At 34.3% G+C, this 19,389-nt stretch overlaps 1 protein-coding gene across 1 annotated transcript in view; it reads right to left on the bottom strand.

Moving 5' to 3' along the window:
* LOC150099731 (death-associated protein kinase 1-like) overlaps positions 1-19,389 on the bottom strand; it is a 504,639-nt gene that overhangs the window by 159,765 nt on the left and 325,485 nt on the right. Inside the window, exon 15 of the mRNA XM_090403485.1 lies at positions 19,281-19,379. Coding sequence (XP_090259611.1) covers positions 19,281-19,379 — 99 coding nt within the window. The remainder of the gene's footprint in view (positions 1-19,280; positions 19,380-19,389) is intronic.

Raw genomic sequence — 19,389 nt, 5'->3', positions numbered from 1 at the left:
AATATGCTATTTCTTTTGGTCATACATGAAAATGTCCCAGATTGGGTTCCAACTGTGAGGTGGAATCTGCTCTACATGAATCTATTAGCCCAGTTCTTGCCATTGACTCAAAGGAAAAATATTGAACTTTTCCAAACTCAATTTTGAGCTTAGAAAAGCAGAAAACAGCTGCCACCATGGATGTGACATGCACAAACTCTGACCGACTTCCAGATGTGATTAAAAACCTAATCCATGAAAAAAACAGTGCCAGGCACCCATACCACAGAATGCTGCCAAGCACTCAAATAGGATTACAAAGGAGGTTCGATGCTTTAAAACTATAAAATCAACAGTAAGAGACAAAACTGCAGTCCTTAAACCAGGTGCTCTGGAAAACAACTAAAGCTCTATGCATAGACCATAAACCTCTCCCACCAAAACATGGTGAATGTGGTTTTGTTTACTGTGACATAGACAAAATTGAGGACTTTGCTGACAGCCTAGAGAAGCTGTATAGTCTAAATTACAGCCATGCAGATCTAGACTTCACCAGTAAAGTACCCACCTGGGTACGTTGTATGCTAAAGTCTCATCCAACTGACATCACCTACTGAGACATATGAAATCATCACCAAACTTAAGAATAGAAAGCACTAGGTCCAGACGGGATTTCTAACAAAATCATCAATTTCATTAGAAATTTTGTTGCTATTGATGATGCAATATTAAAATATCACTACTCTCCTGCATGATGGAAAGTAGCAGATGTAATTTTAATCCCAAACCCAGGAAAAACAGCACACCTTACCCCAAACTATTGCCCAATCAGCCTGCTTTAGCTCAGAGGGTAATACTAATAAGTCTGCAGAAAGTTACTAAAAAATTAAATCTCATCCCAGATCAGATGAGCAATCTGGATACCAGAAAAACCACTCCACAGAACAAGTTCTCAGAGTAGTGGCAAACATCAATGTAGGGTTCAACTGGAAGCAACACATAGGAGCAATCTTCCTGGACAATGCCAAAGCATCTGATGAAATAAATATGACATAATAGGCTTCTTTTCAAACTCCTGTAGGTCAAATTCCCACAAGGACTAGTCAAACTTACTAAATCATACCTCAGCGATTGCAAACTCTGAGTGAAGCTACAGGGATTAGATCGTTTGAATGCAACATCACTGAGGGTGTCTACCAGAGCTTCCTGCTATCACCTCTGCTCTTTGCTGTCTATGTGACTGACATCTCACAGTTGCCACTACAATGGTCCTATAAGCAGATGATACTGCAATATTGGTCTGCTCCTTGTAACCTAGATTGGCAACCAAAAAACTGCAAAATGCAGTCGCAGTACTAGAACAATGGTTCAAAAAATAGCAAAACTGATGTTAATGCAGACAAGAGCACTGCACTGCTATTCACAAGAACACGAGTGTCTCCAGAGGACAAAGTTGTTATGTTTGGCACTCCCATTCCATGTCAGTCAGTAGCCAAATAGGGGTATAACTAGATAAATGGCTTCACTTTACAAGTTCAAATTGATCATGTCTATTCTAAAGCAAATAGAGCAATGGAGTTGCTATATCTGTTACTGAATCATTGTAGCTGGCTAATTTTTTTTCCTCCTAAAGTACAAAACTTAAACTACTGCTATACAAAATACTGATTGGCCACGTCCAGATGTACAGCTCACCATGTAGAGTCACACAGAGGATTCAAATGTTAGCAAACTACAGACAATGCAAAACAAGTATTTACGAACAGCGTTTAACACACCATGGTTTGTAAGAAGCATACAGCTTCACCATGAAGCAGATGCCCCTGAAATCAAAACTTTCCTATGTGAAAAGGTTGCAAAATTCTTTGCAGATGCTGCTATTCACCATAACCCACTAATCTGCCAAGTGGTAGACTACAGTGAGCATGATCCTGCAGAACATAAATGTCCCCAAACTATGCGGAACGGGTAAGTTGTTTACAACCTACTGCCAAAAGCTCAAAATGGACTAGCTAAAGGCTCAATAGTATTCCACCAAGCAATATACTAAAACAAACATAGAGGCCAAACATCCCAAATAATCATATCAAACAAGTAGTTTTTTTTAAAAAAAAAAAAAGGGGGGGGGGATTACTGGTGGTCAGTAGCACCATGGGAGAACCAAGTGCTCAATAACATTCCTTAATATAGAAATTTCATTGCAAATCCAACAAAGGATTAAAGGGCCACCGGTCCAATCAATCCACCTTGCCAGAACAGTTTGCAGGGGAAGAACCATTAGCCATCCCTGGAAGTTATGTAAGAGTGTGGTGAAGAATGGTGTGAGAAGTAGATTTTTTATATGATTTTTTAATGCAGGGAGTGTTAAGGATTTTAAGATTCAGTATGATAAAAATTTTGTCAGATGAATGAACCTCCAACAATAAGTATGCCAACTCTGTGGAGGATGTAATAATAATAGTCTTCCATGACTTCATTTAAGTCCTCCTCTTGCAGCTGGTCTTAAAAACTGATGTATGAAATTTCCAAAAATATAAACATTGTCATTTTAATACCAACACCATCAACTAGTATCCAGTGTCCTTCAGGATATAAATCTAACCATTTTCACTCTCTTTGTGTTATCTACATGCATGCTATAGTCTTATTTTGACCCTTACTGATGTCTGTGTGAGAGAGAGAGAAAAAATTGGAATCATTAAATTAATGTTTCTTGCAATACCACAATGAGTTTTAGCCAACATTCAAACAAGCATACATGCTTGAATAATGTCTTTGTTTTCTTTTATACTGATGGTGTTATAATAATTTATGCTACCATCTCGCTATACTGATGTTGCATATAATTTCTAAAACCAGGGTACTAATTTTTTTTTCTCCTCTTTTATTTAAATAAAACGGTGAGAATACTGTGATGATTCACCATGAACAAACATTACTGGAATATTTGAAATATCCTCATTTTAAGAGAAAATTATACAAAAAAAATGCTGAAACTAGCATCTGGCCAGTACTTATTAATTTCTAAATATGCGAATGTAGTAGGTATACTAATATACCAAAAAACAATCTTATCTTCCTGAAAAAGGCCAAAAAGCAAGTAGTGAGTACCGCATCACTGTAAAAAAAATGCCATTATATTCTGGCACCATTGAAATATTGGAATAAATTGGAAATAAATTGAAACAGATGGGATTGGATAACAGACTCCTGTGTTGGATCAGTAACTGGCTGTCAGACAAGAATCAGAAAGTTGTATGTAGGAGTGGGGTATCCCGAAAAAGAAAGGTCATTAGTGGTGTACCGTGGAAGTCAGTTTTGGGACCATTGTTGTTCATTTTGTATGTTAATGATATTAGGATGGGTTTAATTAGTGATATGCAGCTGTTTACAGATTATGCACAACTGGGGAGAGCAATGTAGTCAAAGTGGATGTTATGGCCTTATAAGAGGACTTCAATAGATCGAATGAATGGGTAGGTATGTGGCACTGTCAGTTCAGTGTTGCAAAGTGTAAGGTTTTGAGATTTGGTAAGCAATGATGGAATGTGAAATATACACTTGGCAGGGAAATTTTAAAGGAAGTAGGGAATACGAGAGATCTAGGAGTGATGGTGAACAAGGACATGAAATTCAGGGACCACACTGCACAAGTTGTGAAGACATCGCATCGGATAATGGCAATGATGCAGAGAACCCCCCCGACATGCAGAAATAGAGAGGTTGTGATATCATTGTATAAGGCATTGATCAGGCCTCATATGGATTATTGTGCACAGATTTTGTCACCAGTTTTCATGGTGATGATGATGATATGTTGGAAAGGGTCCAGAGAAGATTCACAAAGGTGGTCAATGGTCTCTGGAATGTAAAGTATGAGGACAGATTGAGAGAATGTAAGTTGCAGAGCCTCATGAATAGGAGGAAGGGGAGGGGGCAATATGAATGAGACATATAAGCTAGTCAGGGGTTGTTATCAGGTTGACATAGAAGAGATTTTTCATAGATTAGGAGATAGGGGGAGGTAGAACAAGAGGCCATTGCTGGAAACTCTATAAGGAGGGTGTGAGCAGGAGAGTGAAGAGCAGGTTCTTTGCATGGAGAGTGGAATGCATTGCCTGAGTGTGTTGTAAATATAGACACATTGAATCAGTGTAAAGCACAGTTGGATGACCATTGTGTACCTCCCACAATGAGTCTCTGACTCCATGGAGGTCAGATGTTAATAATAATTAATCATTATCATCACGCTTTTCAAGGATTTATGTCTAGAGTGCCCATTCTGGCCTTGGAAGCTATCGGTGAATATCTTTAGAAGATGTCCTGGTTTTCTTTTTCCTACTGGTTTGTAATTTAAAACTTGTTTTGGTAATCTTTCTGTTTTCATTCTTTCAACATATTCCATCCATTTATGTTTATATATTTTTTTCTTTTTTCTATTACTGATTAATGGTTTAATTCTTTCATCGTTTCTTCATTTCTTTTGTAATCAAACAGAGTATAATTTGTAGCTTTTCTCATAAACTTCATTTCAGCTGTCATTAATCTTTGTTTGTCTTTTTGTTTTATTGTCCAGATTTCACATCCATACAATAGGACTGGTAGGACTAATGTATTGTATATTTTTAGTCCAGTTTGTTTTTGAACAAGGTTAGGTTTAAATATAGAGTTAATTATACCTGTTATTTTTAAATAGTCACAATTTTTAGATGTATATCTTTTTTCATTTTCATATGTAATCATACATCCTAGGTAATTAACAAGATTTTAGAAAAGGTTAATTCATTTATCTATTATTATTTTAGTTTTTATTGGATCTTGTCCTTTAATAGCTATCATTTTTGATTTTTCTGTTGATATTATCATTCCATAATCTTTGGCTATTTCATTTAAATTTAAAATATCTTTCTGTAAGTTATCTCCAGAATCTATAATTATTATTTCATCATCAGAAAAAAAAAGGAGAGTTTTAAGTCCACAGTAGGAGAAAGTTTAATACCATGATGGATATTTTTATTCCCTTTTATTATTATTTCATTTAAATAAATATTTAAATTTAAATAAAAAGGATATCATAGTTCATAATTTAATCGTATTCGTGTTTCATTATTTTCATATATACCTATGATAGTTTTTAGAATATTATTTGGTATTCGTCTTTCTTCTAAAATGTTAAATAAAATACTTCTTTTAACTTAATCAAATGCTTTTTCAGAGTCGATAAATGTAATGTGTTTCTAAATTATTCTCTTATTTTTTACATTATTAATTTTAGGCAAAAGGCTGGGTCTATACATGATCATCCTTTTCTAAATCCATTTTGTGCTTCTAAATAAAGCTTTCAGAATATTTTATTAGTTTGTTATTTAAAATTAAAAATATTTTATAACAGGATTTTAGAATACTTGTACCTCTATAATTTTAGGGTCATGTCTACTACCTTTTTTTAAAGATAGGGATTACTATTGCTTTTTTTCATTCTATTGGTGGGTTACTTGTTGAATAGATTTTATTTAAAAATACTAAGAGTCTTTCTTTAAACCTTATTCCTGCATATTTATATAATTCTGAACCTATCTTCTCTTCTCCAGGTGGTTTTCCATTTCTTGTTTCTTTCAGGCTGATTTCTAATTCTTCTTTAGCTATTTCCTTTTCATTTTCATTAAATGTTTGTCAGTTATCTTTTTTAAAATAACTATCTGTCCACAATTCAGTATAGAAATTCCTCTAATTTCAATTCAGTGTTTAATTTTATGCCTTCTTTAGTATCTATACTTAAATGTTTCAAAATCTTATATACATTGGATCTTATTTTTTATAAATCACATTCTAAATTAGAAACAAATTTTTTCCATGATTCTCTATGTCTTTTTCTGACTTCTGTTTTAGCTATGGCTCTTATTCCTTTATATTCTATTTCATCTTCTAACCTTTTACTGCTTAACCATTTATGATATGCTTCTTTTTTTATTTTGATTATTTCTTTGATTGTATTATCCAATATCTTCAGTTTTTTCTTTTTATTGAATTTTTTGGTCTTTCCTAACCTTTCATTTGCTGCTGTATTTAGTACTGTTTTTATATTAAGCCATTCTATTTTATCATTGATAAAATAAATGATAAAATAGAATGGCTTAATATAAAAAAATAAAATAAAATAAAATTAAAAAAAGTCCACGCGGTTAGCCTAGTGGCTTTGCGCTTCGCAACCACACACCTGGGTAAGGAGTGTCCTGGGTTCAATTCCTGTCGCTGATGTGAGGAGCTTAAGGATCTTCCTCAGCCATAGCCGAGATAGCCAGTCTTGGGCGTGGACAGCAGGGTTTTGCCCCCCCCGTTTATCTGGGGTTTTTCATCTTGCATGCAGGCAAACCGGTCCCATGAACACACGGATCAATAGCCATAAATACTTAACCCCCCATGAGGGGGTTCAACTTGCCCCAATAGGAACGGGGAGAAAAGGGAGGAAACTCCATATGAATAAATAAATAAATTCATAAAACAGAATGGCTTAATAAAATGAACACTTCATTTAATTTTATTTAATTTAATTTTTGGTTAATTCTTTGTTCATATAGCCAATGTATATTTGTGCCATTTAGTAATCTAGTTTAATAAAAAAATGTTTTAAATTTTTTTTTAGAATGGCTAAAAATTTTCTTTCTTTTCTTATTTGCAGCCATTAAGTGGTAATCTTATTTTATTTATTTATTTATTTTTAATGAGGAAGTGGTCAAAATGATAGGGTTTTTCCATTTCTGGCCTATATTTTTCCTAAAATCTACTCTTTCCTCTTCAATATATCCTATTCCTCCTATGGGTTTAAAATTGGAAGAAGGCAAATCATGTGGCATATAGAGTATCGTGTATGATTACCTCCTAATGTTACCAACAACATCAGGCTCAACATAGCTAACATGTTATCACAAATGTTGACACCATGCTTTACGTATATCCTCTTCAATATATCCTATTCCTCCTATGGGTTTAAAATTGGAAGAAGGCAAATCATGTGGCATATAGAGTATCGTGTATGATTACCTCCTAATGTTACCAACAACATCAGGCTCAACATAGCTAACATGTTATCACAAATGTTGACACCATGCTTTACGTAAACTCCGCAAAGACAACATAATTATTACTAGAGCTGACAAAGGTAATGCTACTGTTGTCTTCAATTCCAGTGATTACAACAGAAAAATGAATTGCAGGCGTAAACTTCTGTGGCTAATTGGTTCAAAAGACATATTTCGGTGATTACACCACATTTTTTTATTATTCAGTTCAATAAAACACTGAAATAATAGTTCCCGACAAGTTTCGTAAATCGTAGCATTTACATCTTCAGGGGGTAAATAGTATAACTTAAAGTTTCAACAAGAGAATTAATAAATACAAATCATAACCGTCTGGCTATTCATAAAACTCAAATAACAGAATGCAGATATATAACGTTATTCACGTTGAACAATACTGGATGATGTCACATGTGCTTGTTCTCATTCATACAGTCCGAGCTCAGATTGAGGTAGATTTTTTATTAGAGCTGACCACACTTGATGGAGAATTAAACCTTGATTTTTATTGCATTGGGTAGGGTTTTTTAGCATATTAGCAGCCTCTTTAAATTTTCTTATATAACTGTTGTTTTCTATGTATGACATCGTCGTTTTTTGCCAGAGTACATCGTGTCCAGTGGAAGTGGTATGGAAAGCAAGACCCGTTTTTTGTTCTCTTTTGTATTGTACGTCTTTTTGGTGTTCAGCCATGCGTATTTCTCCAGATCTTCCTGTCTGTCCTACGTAGCAAATCCCGCAAGAGCAATGGATTTTGTAGACGCCTGGTTTTTTAAGAGGATGATGAGGTGGTTTTGGTGGATGTAGGAATCTTTCCATACCACTTCCACTGGACACGATGTACTCTGGCAAAAAACGACGATGTCATACATAGAAAACAACAGTTATATAAGAAAATTTAAAGAAGCTGCTAAATATGCTAAAAAACCCAACCCAATGCAATAAAAATCAAAGTTTAATTCTCCATCAAGTGTGGTCAGCTCTAATTAAAAATCTACCTCAATCTGAGCTCGGACTGTATGAATGAGAACAAGCACATGTGACATCATCCAGTATTGTTCAACGTGAATAACGTTATATATCTGCATTCTGTTATTTGAGTTTTATGAATAGCCAGACGAGTATGATTTGTATTTATTAATTCTCTTGTTTAAACTTTAAGTTGTACTATTTACCCCCTGAAGATGTAAATCCTACGATTTACGAAACTTGTCAGGAACTATTATTTCAGTGTTTTATAGAACTGAATAATAAAAAAATGTGGTGTAATCACCGAAATATGTCTTTAAGAAAAATGAATGTTTTACTCAGAGATTGTACCACATATAAACCACTGGAGTATGGTCCTAGTAAGTCTCAGAAAAAAGGCTTCTAAAAATGTCACATCTTGGCTTCCTGAATTTTTAAAAAATTTAAGCCTTTTAGTCCACTCCTGATATATGGATTGTCAAAAATCCATATATCCTGCTACAGTCTCTGCCTCATAGTAGACACCACTGACTCAACCTCCTTTAAATTAGCGAAATCTTTAATTCCATTTACTGGCCACACTTACCCTAAAGATGAGATTGAGGATAGATGGCAGAAATAAAAAAAGGCAGTAAACCAAACAATTCCCAAATTTGAGAAGAAGATGAGTAAACCCTGGATGAATGACAAGATATTGAAAATGATGGAGGAAAGAAAGAAACACAAAAATTGTCCTGAATACAAGAACTTAAACAAGGATATCAGAAAAGAATGTAGGATTGCAAAAGAACTATGGCTCAACAACAAATGCAAGGAAATTGAACTTTTGGACAAAAAGCACAAAACCAGAGAACTTCATGAAAAAGTTAGAGAGCTAACTAGCAAATCTTGCAAAAGGGTAGACTCTCATTGCATTAAAGATACCAATGGAAACATCCTAATGGAGAAAGACAAAATAAGGGATAGATGGGTAGAGTATTCAAAGGAACTCTACAATCACAATAGAATAGATAAGCCAATGCAAGAAGATTTGGAGGGGCCTACTATTCTTACAAATGCTATTAGGAAACTGAGACCAGGATTTCCTGGTCTATTCTGCCATAATATCCATATTATGGATATTCTGCCATAATTCCATCTCCAGGAATGGATGGAATTATGACAGAATATTTAAAGGTTTTAAATGATAAGGCTATAAGATCAATGGCTGACATATATAACAAAATATGCAAAACTGGACACCTGCCAAAAGATTTTAAGCACTCGACATTCCTACCAATACCTAAAAAATCGAAGATAATCAAATGTGAAGAGTACAGAACAATCAGTCTGATCAGTCAGATAGCAAAAGTTATGTTATATATCATCCTAGAAAGAAATAAACATAAAATCAAATTGGAAATTAATGAAATACGATCTGGTTTTCAGGAAAATAAAGGAAATAGAGAAGGACTCTTCAACATTAGAACTATTATAGAAAGATATCTGGAGAAGCAGAAAGAAGTCTACTTGTGTTTATTGACTACACAAAGGCCTTTGACAATATACAATATGAACAACTAATCGAATGCATCAGAAAATTAGGAGTAGATGGTAAAGATATCAGATTACTGATAAATCTACATTGGGAGCAAACTGCCTCAATAAAAATATCAAGAGAAACCTCAGAGGAATTTCCAGTAAAGAAGGGTGCCAGACAAGGCTATGTTCTTTCTTCTATTTGTTTAACCTCTATACTGAAAATATCTTCCAACAATTAGAATTTAAAGGAGTCAGCATAGGAGGCAGAAATATAAACAACTTAAGATATGCAGACGATACAGTACTGCTAGCTGAAAATAAAAAAGATCTTCAAAACCCACTAGAAGAGACACTGAAACTAAGTGGAAATATGGACTTAATTTCAACTTAAAAAAACCAAAATCATGTTGGTAACAAGAGAAAAAGGAAAAATACCCGATATAAATATTAATATCAGAGGAAATACTTTAGATCAAGTTGAGAGTTATATATATTTGGGTCAACTAATTAAAATGGAAAGTGTGATAAGGAAATATTGAGAAGAATAGAAATTGCTAGATCAACCTTCATTAGCATGAAAAACATTCTGACCTAAAGGGAAATTCACAAAAAAGCAGAATTAGGCTGTCCAAATGCTACGTATGGTCAACCCTGCTATATAGAGCAGAAACCTGGACAATATCAAAATATTGTGAAAATAAACTAAAAACCTTTGAGATGTAGATCCTCAGAAGAATTCTTAGAGTCCCATGGACTGCCAAAAAAACTAATTTCGACTCTATTATAACATAGAATGAAAGCCAAAAGGCTTTCATTCTAAGGATTTCATCAAAGGATTTGTATCCCCTTCATTAATTTCAACTCTGTTGAAAACAATTAAGAAAAGGAAAACCACCTACCTTGGTCACATACTAAGGCATGAATCCATACAAAAAACACTTCTAGAAGGACTGATACAAGGAAAAAGAAGAGGAAGACAAAGAACAGATTGGATGGGAAATATTAAGGACTGGACCTTTTTGTCCAATGAAGAATGTAAAAGAGAAGCACAAAACCATACATGGTGGAAGCTCATGGTAGTCAACCTCCTGGAAGGAAATGACATCTGACAAGGAAGGACAAGGCCACACTTATGTAAAACATTCCACTCATTTCAAATCCCACAATTTATTTTAGAGAATAATGACATCATGTTGAGCTTTGATGTTTCTTCCTTATTCACAAATATTCCTCCTGACATTATTGGTCTTTTTAATTTTGCTATCCATACAGTTACTTCTCCTTGAAGGGCACCTTATATAAACAGATAGAAGGTGCTTCCATGGGCTCTTCCCTCTCTCCCCCTCTGGCAAATTTCTGTATGAAGCATTTTGAAAAAAATGCTCTTGATACCACAAGTCTCAAACTTTCTATTTGGTTGAGATATATTGATGATGTTTTCTCTATTTGGCAACATGGCTCAGACAATTTTTCCTCACATTAGACTCCACCTCAGCAATCAACACCCCAGAATCCAGTTCATTATTGAAAAAGAAAAAAACAACAACTGCTTTCCTTTTTTAGAAACTCTAATCACACACGTCTGCCCAATGATTAACATGATTTCAGTTAACAAAAAACCCACCCACAGAGGTAGATACATTCATAAACTTTTCCAACATTCCCCTTTTCAACAATATGGGTTCATCAAAAACTTTGTCAACAGAGCCTCAAACCTCTGTTTTATCCAAGCTTCCCTTACAGCAGAACTTGTCTTTATTTGCTAAGCCGTCCTGTATAATGGTTACAATGCCAAAACAATCTACAAATTATCTGTCCCTTCCACCTCCTCACATCCCTCTCAACATAAAGAATACAGTAATGTCATTGCTATTCCCTATATCTGGGGCACTTCTGAAAAATTAGCCCAAAATTTGAAGAAATATACTTTCTGCACTACATTCAAACCTTGTTTGATGCTTACGTCTCTTCTCTGTTCTTCTATGAATCCACTTCCTCCCCTCTCTATTGCAGGTGTTTACAAAGTTCCTTGTTCTTGCAAATTATATTATGGTCAGACTGAGAGATTGGCTATCACCTGCATAAAAAAAATAAAAAATAAATAAAATAATAATTAAAAAAAAAAACATCTGCCACCACAACTATGGTTAATCAGGTCTAGCAGACCATGTTATGGATACCTTACATAAAATCAGCTGGAAGAAAACTACCATACTCCATCGAAGTAAAATACAAACTTAAAAGACTCTTTTTAGCATCTACAGCAGCAGACTATGGAGTTCTTTCTATATATAGCCAGCAAAAAAAAAAAAAAATTATCATGGAAGGATGACAATGATTGGAGAAAATGGCACACTGATGTGGAAGATATAGTGGAGATACTTAATAAGCAGTTAATAAAGGTCTTTTCATTCTTGTGAATGTGACATCGTGGAGAGTTTGAGAGCAGTTAAACTGCTCACAGTTTATATGGCATCAGTGACTGTAAGTGAGCAAGAGGTATATAAGGGGAATTGAGCAAACTTGATGTTAACAAGGCTGTGGAACTTGATAATATATCACCACATATTTTGAAGGAATGTGCCAGGGAGTTGGCATCTGCTTTGACATATTTTTTTAATACGAGTCTTGTACTGTGTCAAGTTCCAAAGTAGTGGAAGGAGGGCAAGGTTGTGCTGCTTCATAAGGTAGGTTTAGCACTGAAGCATCAAATTATAGGTCTGGTTAAGAAGATTATTGGAGAAGCTGGTGAGAACTAGGATTCAGAATTGGGTTGACAACAATAGTATTATCTTTGATGGACAGCATGGATTTGTCAAAGGGAGGTCGTTTTAGCAATCCACTCACTTACTACTGATGGCTTCATTGGACAGAGGAGAGGGATACACAGTAGTATACTTAGATTTTGCAAAGGTTCTTGATACATTACCACATGATAAGTTGATAGTCAAATTAGAGTGGATGGGGTTGGATATTAGATTAGTGCATTAAATCAGAGACTGGCTATCTGATAGGTATCAGCAAGATGTGTATAGGGGAGCAATATCCCAGAAGAGGAAAGTCACTAATGGTGTGCCTCAGGGGTCTGTTTTAGGGCCACTGCTGTTTAACCTGTATGTTAATGATATTGGCAAGATTTGGATGGGGATATTCAGTTATTTGCAGATGATAAAAAGTTGGGACGAACTATGAAGAGTAGAGCAGATGTTGTGGCCTTACAAGAAGACATGAATAAATTGAGTGATTAGGCACATGAATGGGGATGCCAGTTCAATGTTACAAAATGTAAGGTTTAAAAATTTGGGAACAAAGATGGTATGCAGAATTTATGCTTGGGGAATATATTGTTGGAGGTGGAGGAAATAAGAGATCGTGGGGGTGATAGGGTGATAGTTGATAAGGATGTGAAATTTAGGGGATACATTGCCGAATTTGTGACTACAACAATGAATTCTGGGAATGATGTAAAGGACACTGACTTGTAGAAGTAAGGAGATTCTTGTTCCATTGTATAAGGCTCTGATTAGGTCACACATGGACTACTGTGCACAAATTTGGTCACCTGGTATTCAAAAGGACAAAGAGGTGTTGGAAAGGGTCCAGAGGTAACTGACTAAGGTAGTTTCTGATCTCTGGAATGTTGAATATGAGGAAAGGTTGAGAAGATGCAATTTAGAGAGTCTAGTGAATAGGAGGAAGAGGGGTGATATGATAGAGACATACAAGTTGGTATGTGGTTGTTATCACGAGAGATCACGGGCAAACCAGCGGTCATCCCTGAAAACTGTATAAGGAGGGTGTGAACAGGGGAGTGAGAAGCAGATTTTTTGCATGCAGAGTTGTGAATGATTGGAATGCCTTGCCTGAGAGAGTGTGTCTGCAGAGAATTTGAATGTGTTTAAGGCATGGTATGATGAGCTGTGTGTGTATGACAAAAGGATTTCATAATGACTCTTTGACTTCATGGGCTCTTAGGATGATGATAATAATAAAAAATCAGCCTAATCTTAATAAATATGGTTGTATTAAACTTCCCAAAATTTGTGAAACTTTAATTATTAGGCCTCCTGCCCAACATAGGCCTATAGTCTTTATTTTTTCTCTCTTATTTCTTCCACTTATCATTTCTTGTGTGTTATTATAATTTTAACATTGTATTCCTGATGATATCCCTGTGACTGTGATGAAATAATGACATCAATTAAACCTGATGTTTAATCATTTTTCTTTGTGCTATAAGTTATTCCATTAAAGTGAGACATGAATGTAAACCAGCATCTAAGCCTAAATACTCGTTTACTAAAAGCTGAGATTGTTCCTGAATACTACAACATTCTGTGCTTAAGATTGCTACAGTCTTTCCATTAATAAAAGCACAACTTGGTATAAAGAAATCTTTAACTTCTTTTGCCATGACCTTCCACAGATGAGTTCTGACAATACTTTGCTTCCTATATTGAAGGTCAAAGGATATCCTAACAGGAGGCATCTTGCTTGGAGAACTGCATATGGTCACCTTTGAGTAAATGCCATTCAATGGAGGTACTTTAATATTGGAGATCCAATCTGTAATATCTATAGTTGGAAACAGTAGAACATGTATTCAACAGATAGCCGTTGCATTGCATATTTGGAACCGATTATGTAATGTGTTGGGCATTCCATTACTTACAACAGAACAGGTTCTTTTCTTACAGTATCCTCACCTGTCAGCAGTGGGAATAGAATTTTGATTTTTTACAATTAATGAATTAAAATAGTATTTATGGAAAGTTAGGGAAAAACAAACAAACATGGATTTGAAAACCAGCAATACAAATGCTTTACAATGTATTGTGGAAATTTTATGTTTAGTCAGATGATTTTTGTATTTAGAAAGAAGCATTTAGGACAGTGCCTTCCAAACTTTTCATGTTGGTGACACACTTTTTAGACAAACATAATTTCGCAGCACAGTAATTCAATCTGATGTGCCTCTCATGGGTCATGTAGCCAGATCAGATGAAGTTTTAAGTATATGATTTTACAATTATATTTTGTATAACTTTTAGAAGGTTTATTTAAAAATCTCTTCCTGTTCATCCGATACCGGGTTAATAAAAATTCACTATTTATAGTAAGTGATTAATCACTTACTCCTTTTAAAAATTATAAGTTACTATAACAAGCAACTCCTTTTGATATTTGATAAGATCAAATATCATATAACTCCTTTAAAGGTTGCATGATATAGTTAGACTATACTCTTGTCTTGAGGGCACGACAGAGTCTATTAGCAAACCAGAGGTTAAACTTGTTTCATGACACAACCTATCTCATGAAAACCTTTCATTTTTATTAAAAATATATAATACAGTATGATCGAATAAAAAGCACATCAAGTGAGCTGAAATGATTCTCTCTTCTTAATTTTTCAATGTATTTAATATAAGGAAAACAGATTTCATAGCTCGCTTGTTGAGTTTTTTCGATCATACTGTATTTTTATATATAACAAAATATACAAAATAAAAATATATAATATATTTATATTTATTTCCAAGATTAATGTCATTGTTATAAAAAATAGAAAGAAAAGAAAGAAATATATAATAATAGAATTTTAATGAGATATATGAGCTTCATGGGATGACCACAGCTTTTCAATATTTGGTGGAATAGTAGATAAAGACATTTGCATTTCATCATCAAGCATTCTTAAGTTTCCACGTTTCAATGTCTTGTTTGCCATCATTGAAAAGAATACTTCACATGTATGTAGTGGAAAACTGCAAAAGAATTTTTAACGCTTTTTTACCTATGTTTGGATGCATTTTTGAAACACGAATCCAAAAGTTGTCTAAATCACCCTCTTCATACATCATTAACAGACTCGAATTTCTGATCCAATTATAGTCTTGTATTTCAATATTTGGGAAGTAGCAATGAATTTTCTCTTCGAGCATTGTTAAATAGTCAACAATTAACGAGCTGATATCACATTTTAGTTCACAGTCTGCAGTTTTGGAAAACATTTCAAAATTTCCTTCTTTCACTTTCCTTTTCCAAATTTCCATCTTATCTCTCATAGCACAAATTTTATCCACTGCTGTTAAGATATTTTCTCCTTTTCCATGCATACTAGTGTTTATTTTATTCAAATGTTCAAATATGTCAGCAAGATATGCCAATTTTGTGCACCATAATTTGTTTTGAATTAGATCGCGGAATTCATTTTGTTCATTTCCCTCAATTCATATACACAATAAAGCACTCAACCTCTTGACAGCCAATGAACTTCTGAGTGTAATATAAGTTTTTTTAAATTTTGCTCCCATGTCTTCACAAATTTTAGCAAATCATCTTGATTTAAGAAGTCTATTTTTAATGTAATTGACCATTTGAACAACTTTGTCCATAACCTTTTTAATTCATTACCAGTGGTTTGCACGACTAGTGCTTCGCGATGTAAAAAGCAATGAGTAATTATAATATTTTCATTCTCTTTCTTTGCTAAAGTTGTGAAACCTTTTGTTGAACCAACCATTGAAGGAGCACCATCTGTGCATATTCCTACACAATTTAACCATAGCAAATTATCTTCGCTTCTAGTTTTCATTGGAAGTTCTAGACAACACAAGAATTGCTCAATAATTCTGTTAGTATGAATGAAATGTATAAAAACAAATAATTGCATTAACCCACTGACATCTCTTGATTCATCTAACTGCAATGTAAAAATCATATTATCATCTTGAAAAATATCTTTTATTCAGCTTAATGTCAGCAGACATGTGTCTTGAATATGTCTTCCAATCGTGTAATCTGCCAAAGGGATTTTATTAACTTCTATCTCAAATTTGGGCCCAAACACTGTTCGAACAATAGCACAGCAAGATTCCTTTATAGTGGTTTTGGCAATAGTGTGTGGCTCCTTGTTTTTGGCAATTATTTGAGCAACCAAGTAACTTGCCTTTTGAGCTTTCTCTGATGTCTTCATTCTCTTGGTGAACGATGTAGACTGCTTCTTTATAGATTTTGAAAGTTCAATAAAGTATTCTACTGGCTTTTCTGACAAATGACTGTGTTTTGAGGTAAAATGGTTCTTTAATTTGTTTGGTACCATACTTTCATTTGCAAGTATCACCCCCACAAACTAAACACTGAGGACAAGGATGGTTTTCATTACCAAAAAATGTGAACCCCAATTTCATATAATCTTTATTGTATAAACGAGCCATGGAAAATTTTCCTTTACACTTCTTCCATATTAATGCAGACCGTTCAACAGTTGATTCTTGCATAGTTTCCTCTATAGTCGATACATTTTGTTCATCACAAACGTCACCTTCAGCTTTTCTTTTATTAATTAGAAACTCATCCATTTTACAGGTAATTAACACCAATTTGATAAATAAAACTATGCAAATTTATTGTAAAGCTTTAACAGTAACTAAACATAAAATAAAGCTCTTCGTTTATTCATGTTGCAGTTAGAATAAACATCAATAATAGCATTTGTATGAATAAGTGGGGCGCTTTATTTTTATTGGTCGAATGATAATAAAACCGAGTGATTACTACGTGATAAAAAAAGGGAGGAATTCAGCTGTATTTATTCCCCATTATTTATTGAAATATATTGATATGAAATATTTTTAAAGGTTAAAAATAATTAAAAGATAGTTTGTATATATAATTTTGAAAGTGAAATTTAAATTCTAGAAAGTAAAACATCTTGCAATTACATTCTATTTAAAGTAAAGTATTTTTGGGACTCCTTAGTGTGGCTTTGCACAATTTAGCTTCTGTTTACATTTACTGTCACTCATACTTGAATGAACTATAGAAAACCTCAATGAAAACGAAACTGATGGTCATGGTTGCATGCAAGTCAGTATAGACTCAGGGAGGGGGTTCCGAGCGGTTGACCAAATATAGTCTTTAACGGCACTAACTAAAAGTCCTACCGGTACTTTGCGAAATGGATTCCGCTGTGGAAATTTTCAGCGATTATTCTGTTTAACGCTTTATGTTCACGTGACACACCTTCACACTGCAGCCGACACACTAACGTGTCGTGACACACAGTTTGGAAAGCACTGATTTAAGAAATATCAAATTTTTGGTATTTCACCTTAGTGAATATACAAGGGGGGGGGGATATATGGCTAACCAGCTGGCCTTCTCAACTTATAAAGCTAACCACCTGGGTATCAATCATCCTTATGCTTTAGTTTCGATTGGTCTTTTGGTTGTTCAGCTGCATGAAAAAGTGAAAATGAAAAAATGGTAGCCTTTGGCTTCAAAGATGATATAAAAGACCTGAGGCCTTTTTTTCTACCTCTTATACTATCCATCAGTCTTTTCTCTTTCCTAATACAGGGCGGCCTATTTTTGTGAAGCAACTGTATATGTTGCTTCACAAAACATCACCAATATCACCAATATTTTTTAGTAGTTATGAAAAACCACATCAAGTAAATACCTGCCATTTTTAGCTTCACCAAGACAGTTCCCTTTCTATGGAATGTTTCATGACTTATGGACCATCCTGTACTATCAGGCTCTCATGCGCCCCTATATTAATTACTCTAGACCTATGATGAACACCCCTTTACTTTTTTACCTCAATAAAGGTCAAAACTGGTCTGGGTAGTGGCCCTTCCCATAATGCATAGCATTATATATATATATATATATATATATGTTAAAGATACCAAGCTATTTTAAACCTTGTTTTACTCCATTTCCCAAGTAAGCAAACAGACAAATAAGTCAAGTTTGCAGCTGCACGTAATGCAAGTCTAGCTGACCCTGCAGGTAGTGCAAGACCAAGGTAACTCATAGTAAAAGGAGAATAAGCTCTGATCACTAATCTTAATATTTACCCATAATGCAAAGCACATCTCTTGGAGGAGATGTATGATGCTTTGTATTAAAGGCAAGGGGCCACAACCCAGACCGGTTTCGACCTTTACTGAGGTCTCATCAGTGGGAGCCATGCTAGAAATATCAAGATTTTAGTAATGCAGAGCTTATAAATATTTTACCAGAGCAAGTTACATATTTTACTGTTTGACTATTTGTCTGTTTGCTTACTTGGGAAATGGAGTAAAACCAGGTTTAAAATAGCTTGGTATCTTTAACATTTATTATACCCAAGGTAAAATACTTTCTACATTTATATCTCCTCCTGAGATTTTTATTTAATAAGGTTAAAACACCTTATGGTAACTTGTTGTGATCACTAAGATTAGTGATCAGAGCTTATTCTCCTTTCACCATGAGTTATCTTGGTCTTGCACTACCTGCAGGGTCAGCTAGACTTGCATTACATGCAGGCGCAAACTTGACTTTTTTGTCTGTTTGCTTACTTGGGAAATGGAGTAAAACCAGGTTTAAAATAGCTTGGTATCTTTAAATTTATTATATCCAAGGTAAAATACTTTCTACATATACATATATATATATATATATATATATATCTCCAAAAGTGTGCATGTGTGTTTTCATTATGGAATACTAAGGCAATTAATGTGAAGTCTTTAGTCTCTATATACAAGTCTAATCGTGAAGATACTTCATGTGCAACCTTATATGTTTGCTTACACTTGGATAAACAATAAACGAAGAATATAATTTCTTGGCTTCTTTAATTTATTTGAACATTAATAAGCAATGCTATAACAGAATGTCAGTAAAATTTCAAACAATATATTAAAAAATAACAGATACAATAACAGATCGTACCTTATCAACTATATCTGTTTTTACGCCTGCTTCTAAGAGACTCTTGACACACTCGGTATGGCCTCTTGCTGCAGAGCAGTGTAAAGGGGTTTCTTCCTCCTGTATTATG

Source organism: Typopeltis vanoorti, chromosome 14 (assembly GCF_054136105.1).
Source record: "Typopeltis vanoorti isolate ZY-2024b chromosome 14, IOZ_Tvanoo_1.0, whole genome shotgun sequence".
Classification (NCBI taxonomy): domain Eukaryota; kingdom Metazoa; phylum Arthropoda; class Arachnida; order Uropygi; family Thelyphonidae; genus Typopeltis; species Typopeltis vanoorti.
This window is presented reverse-complemented; position numbering and strand designations above follow the sequence as displayed.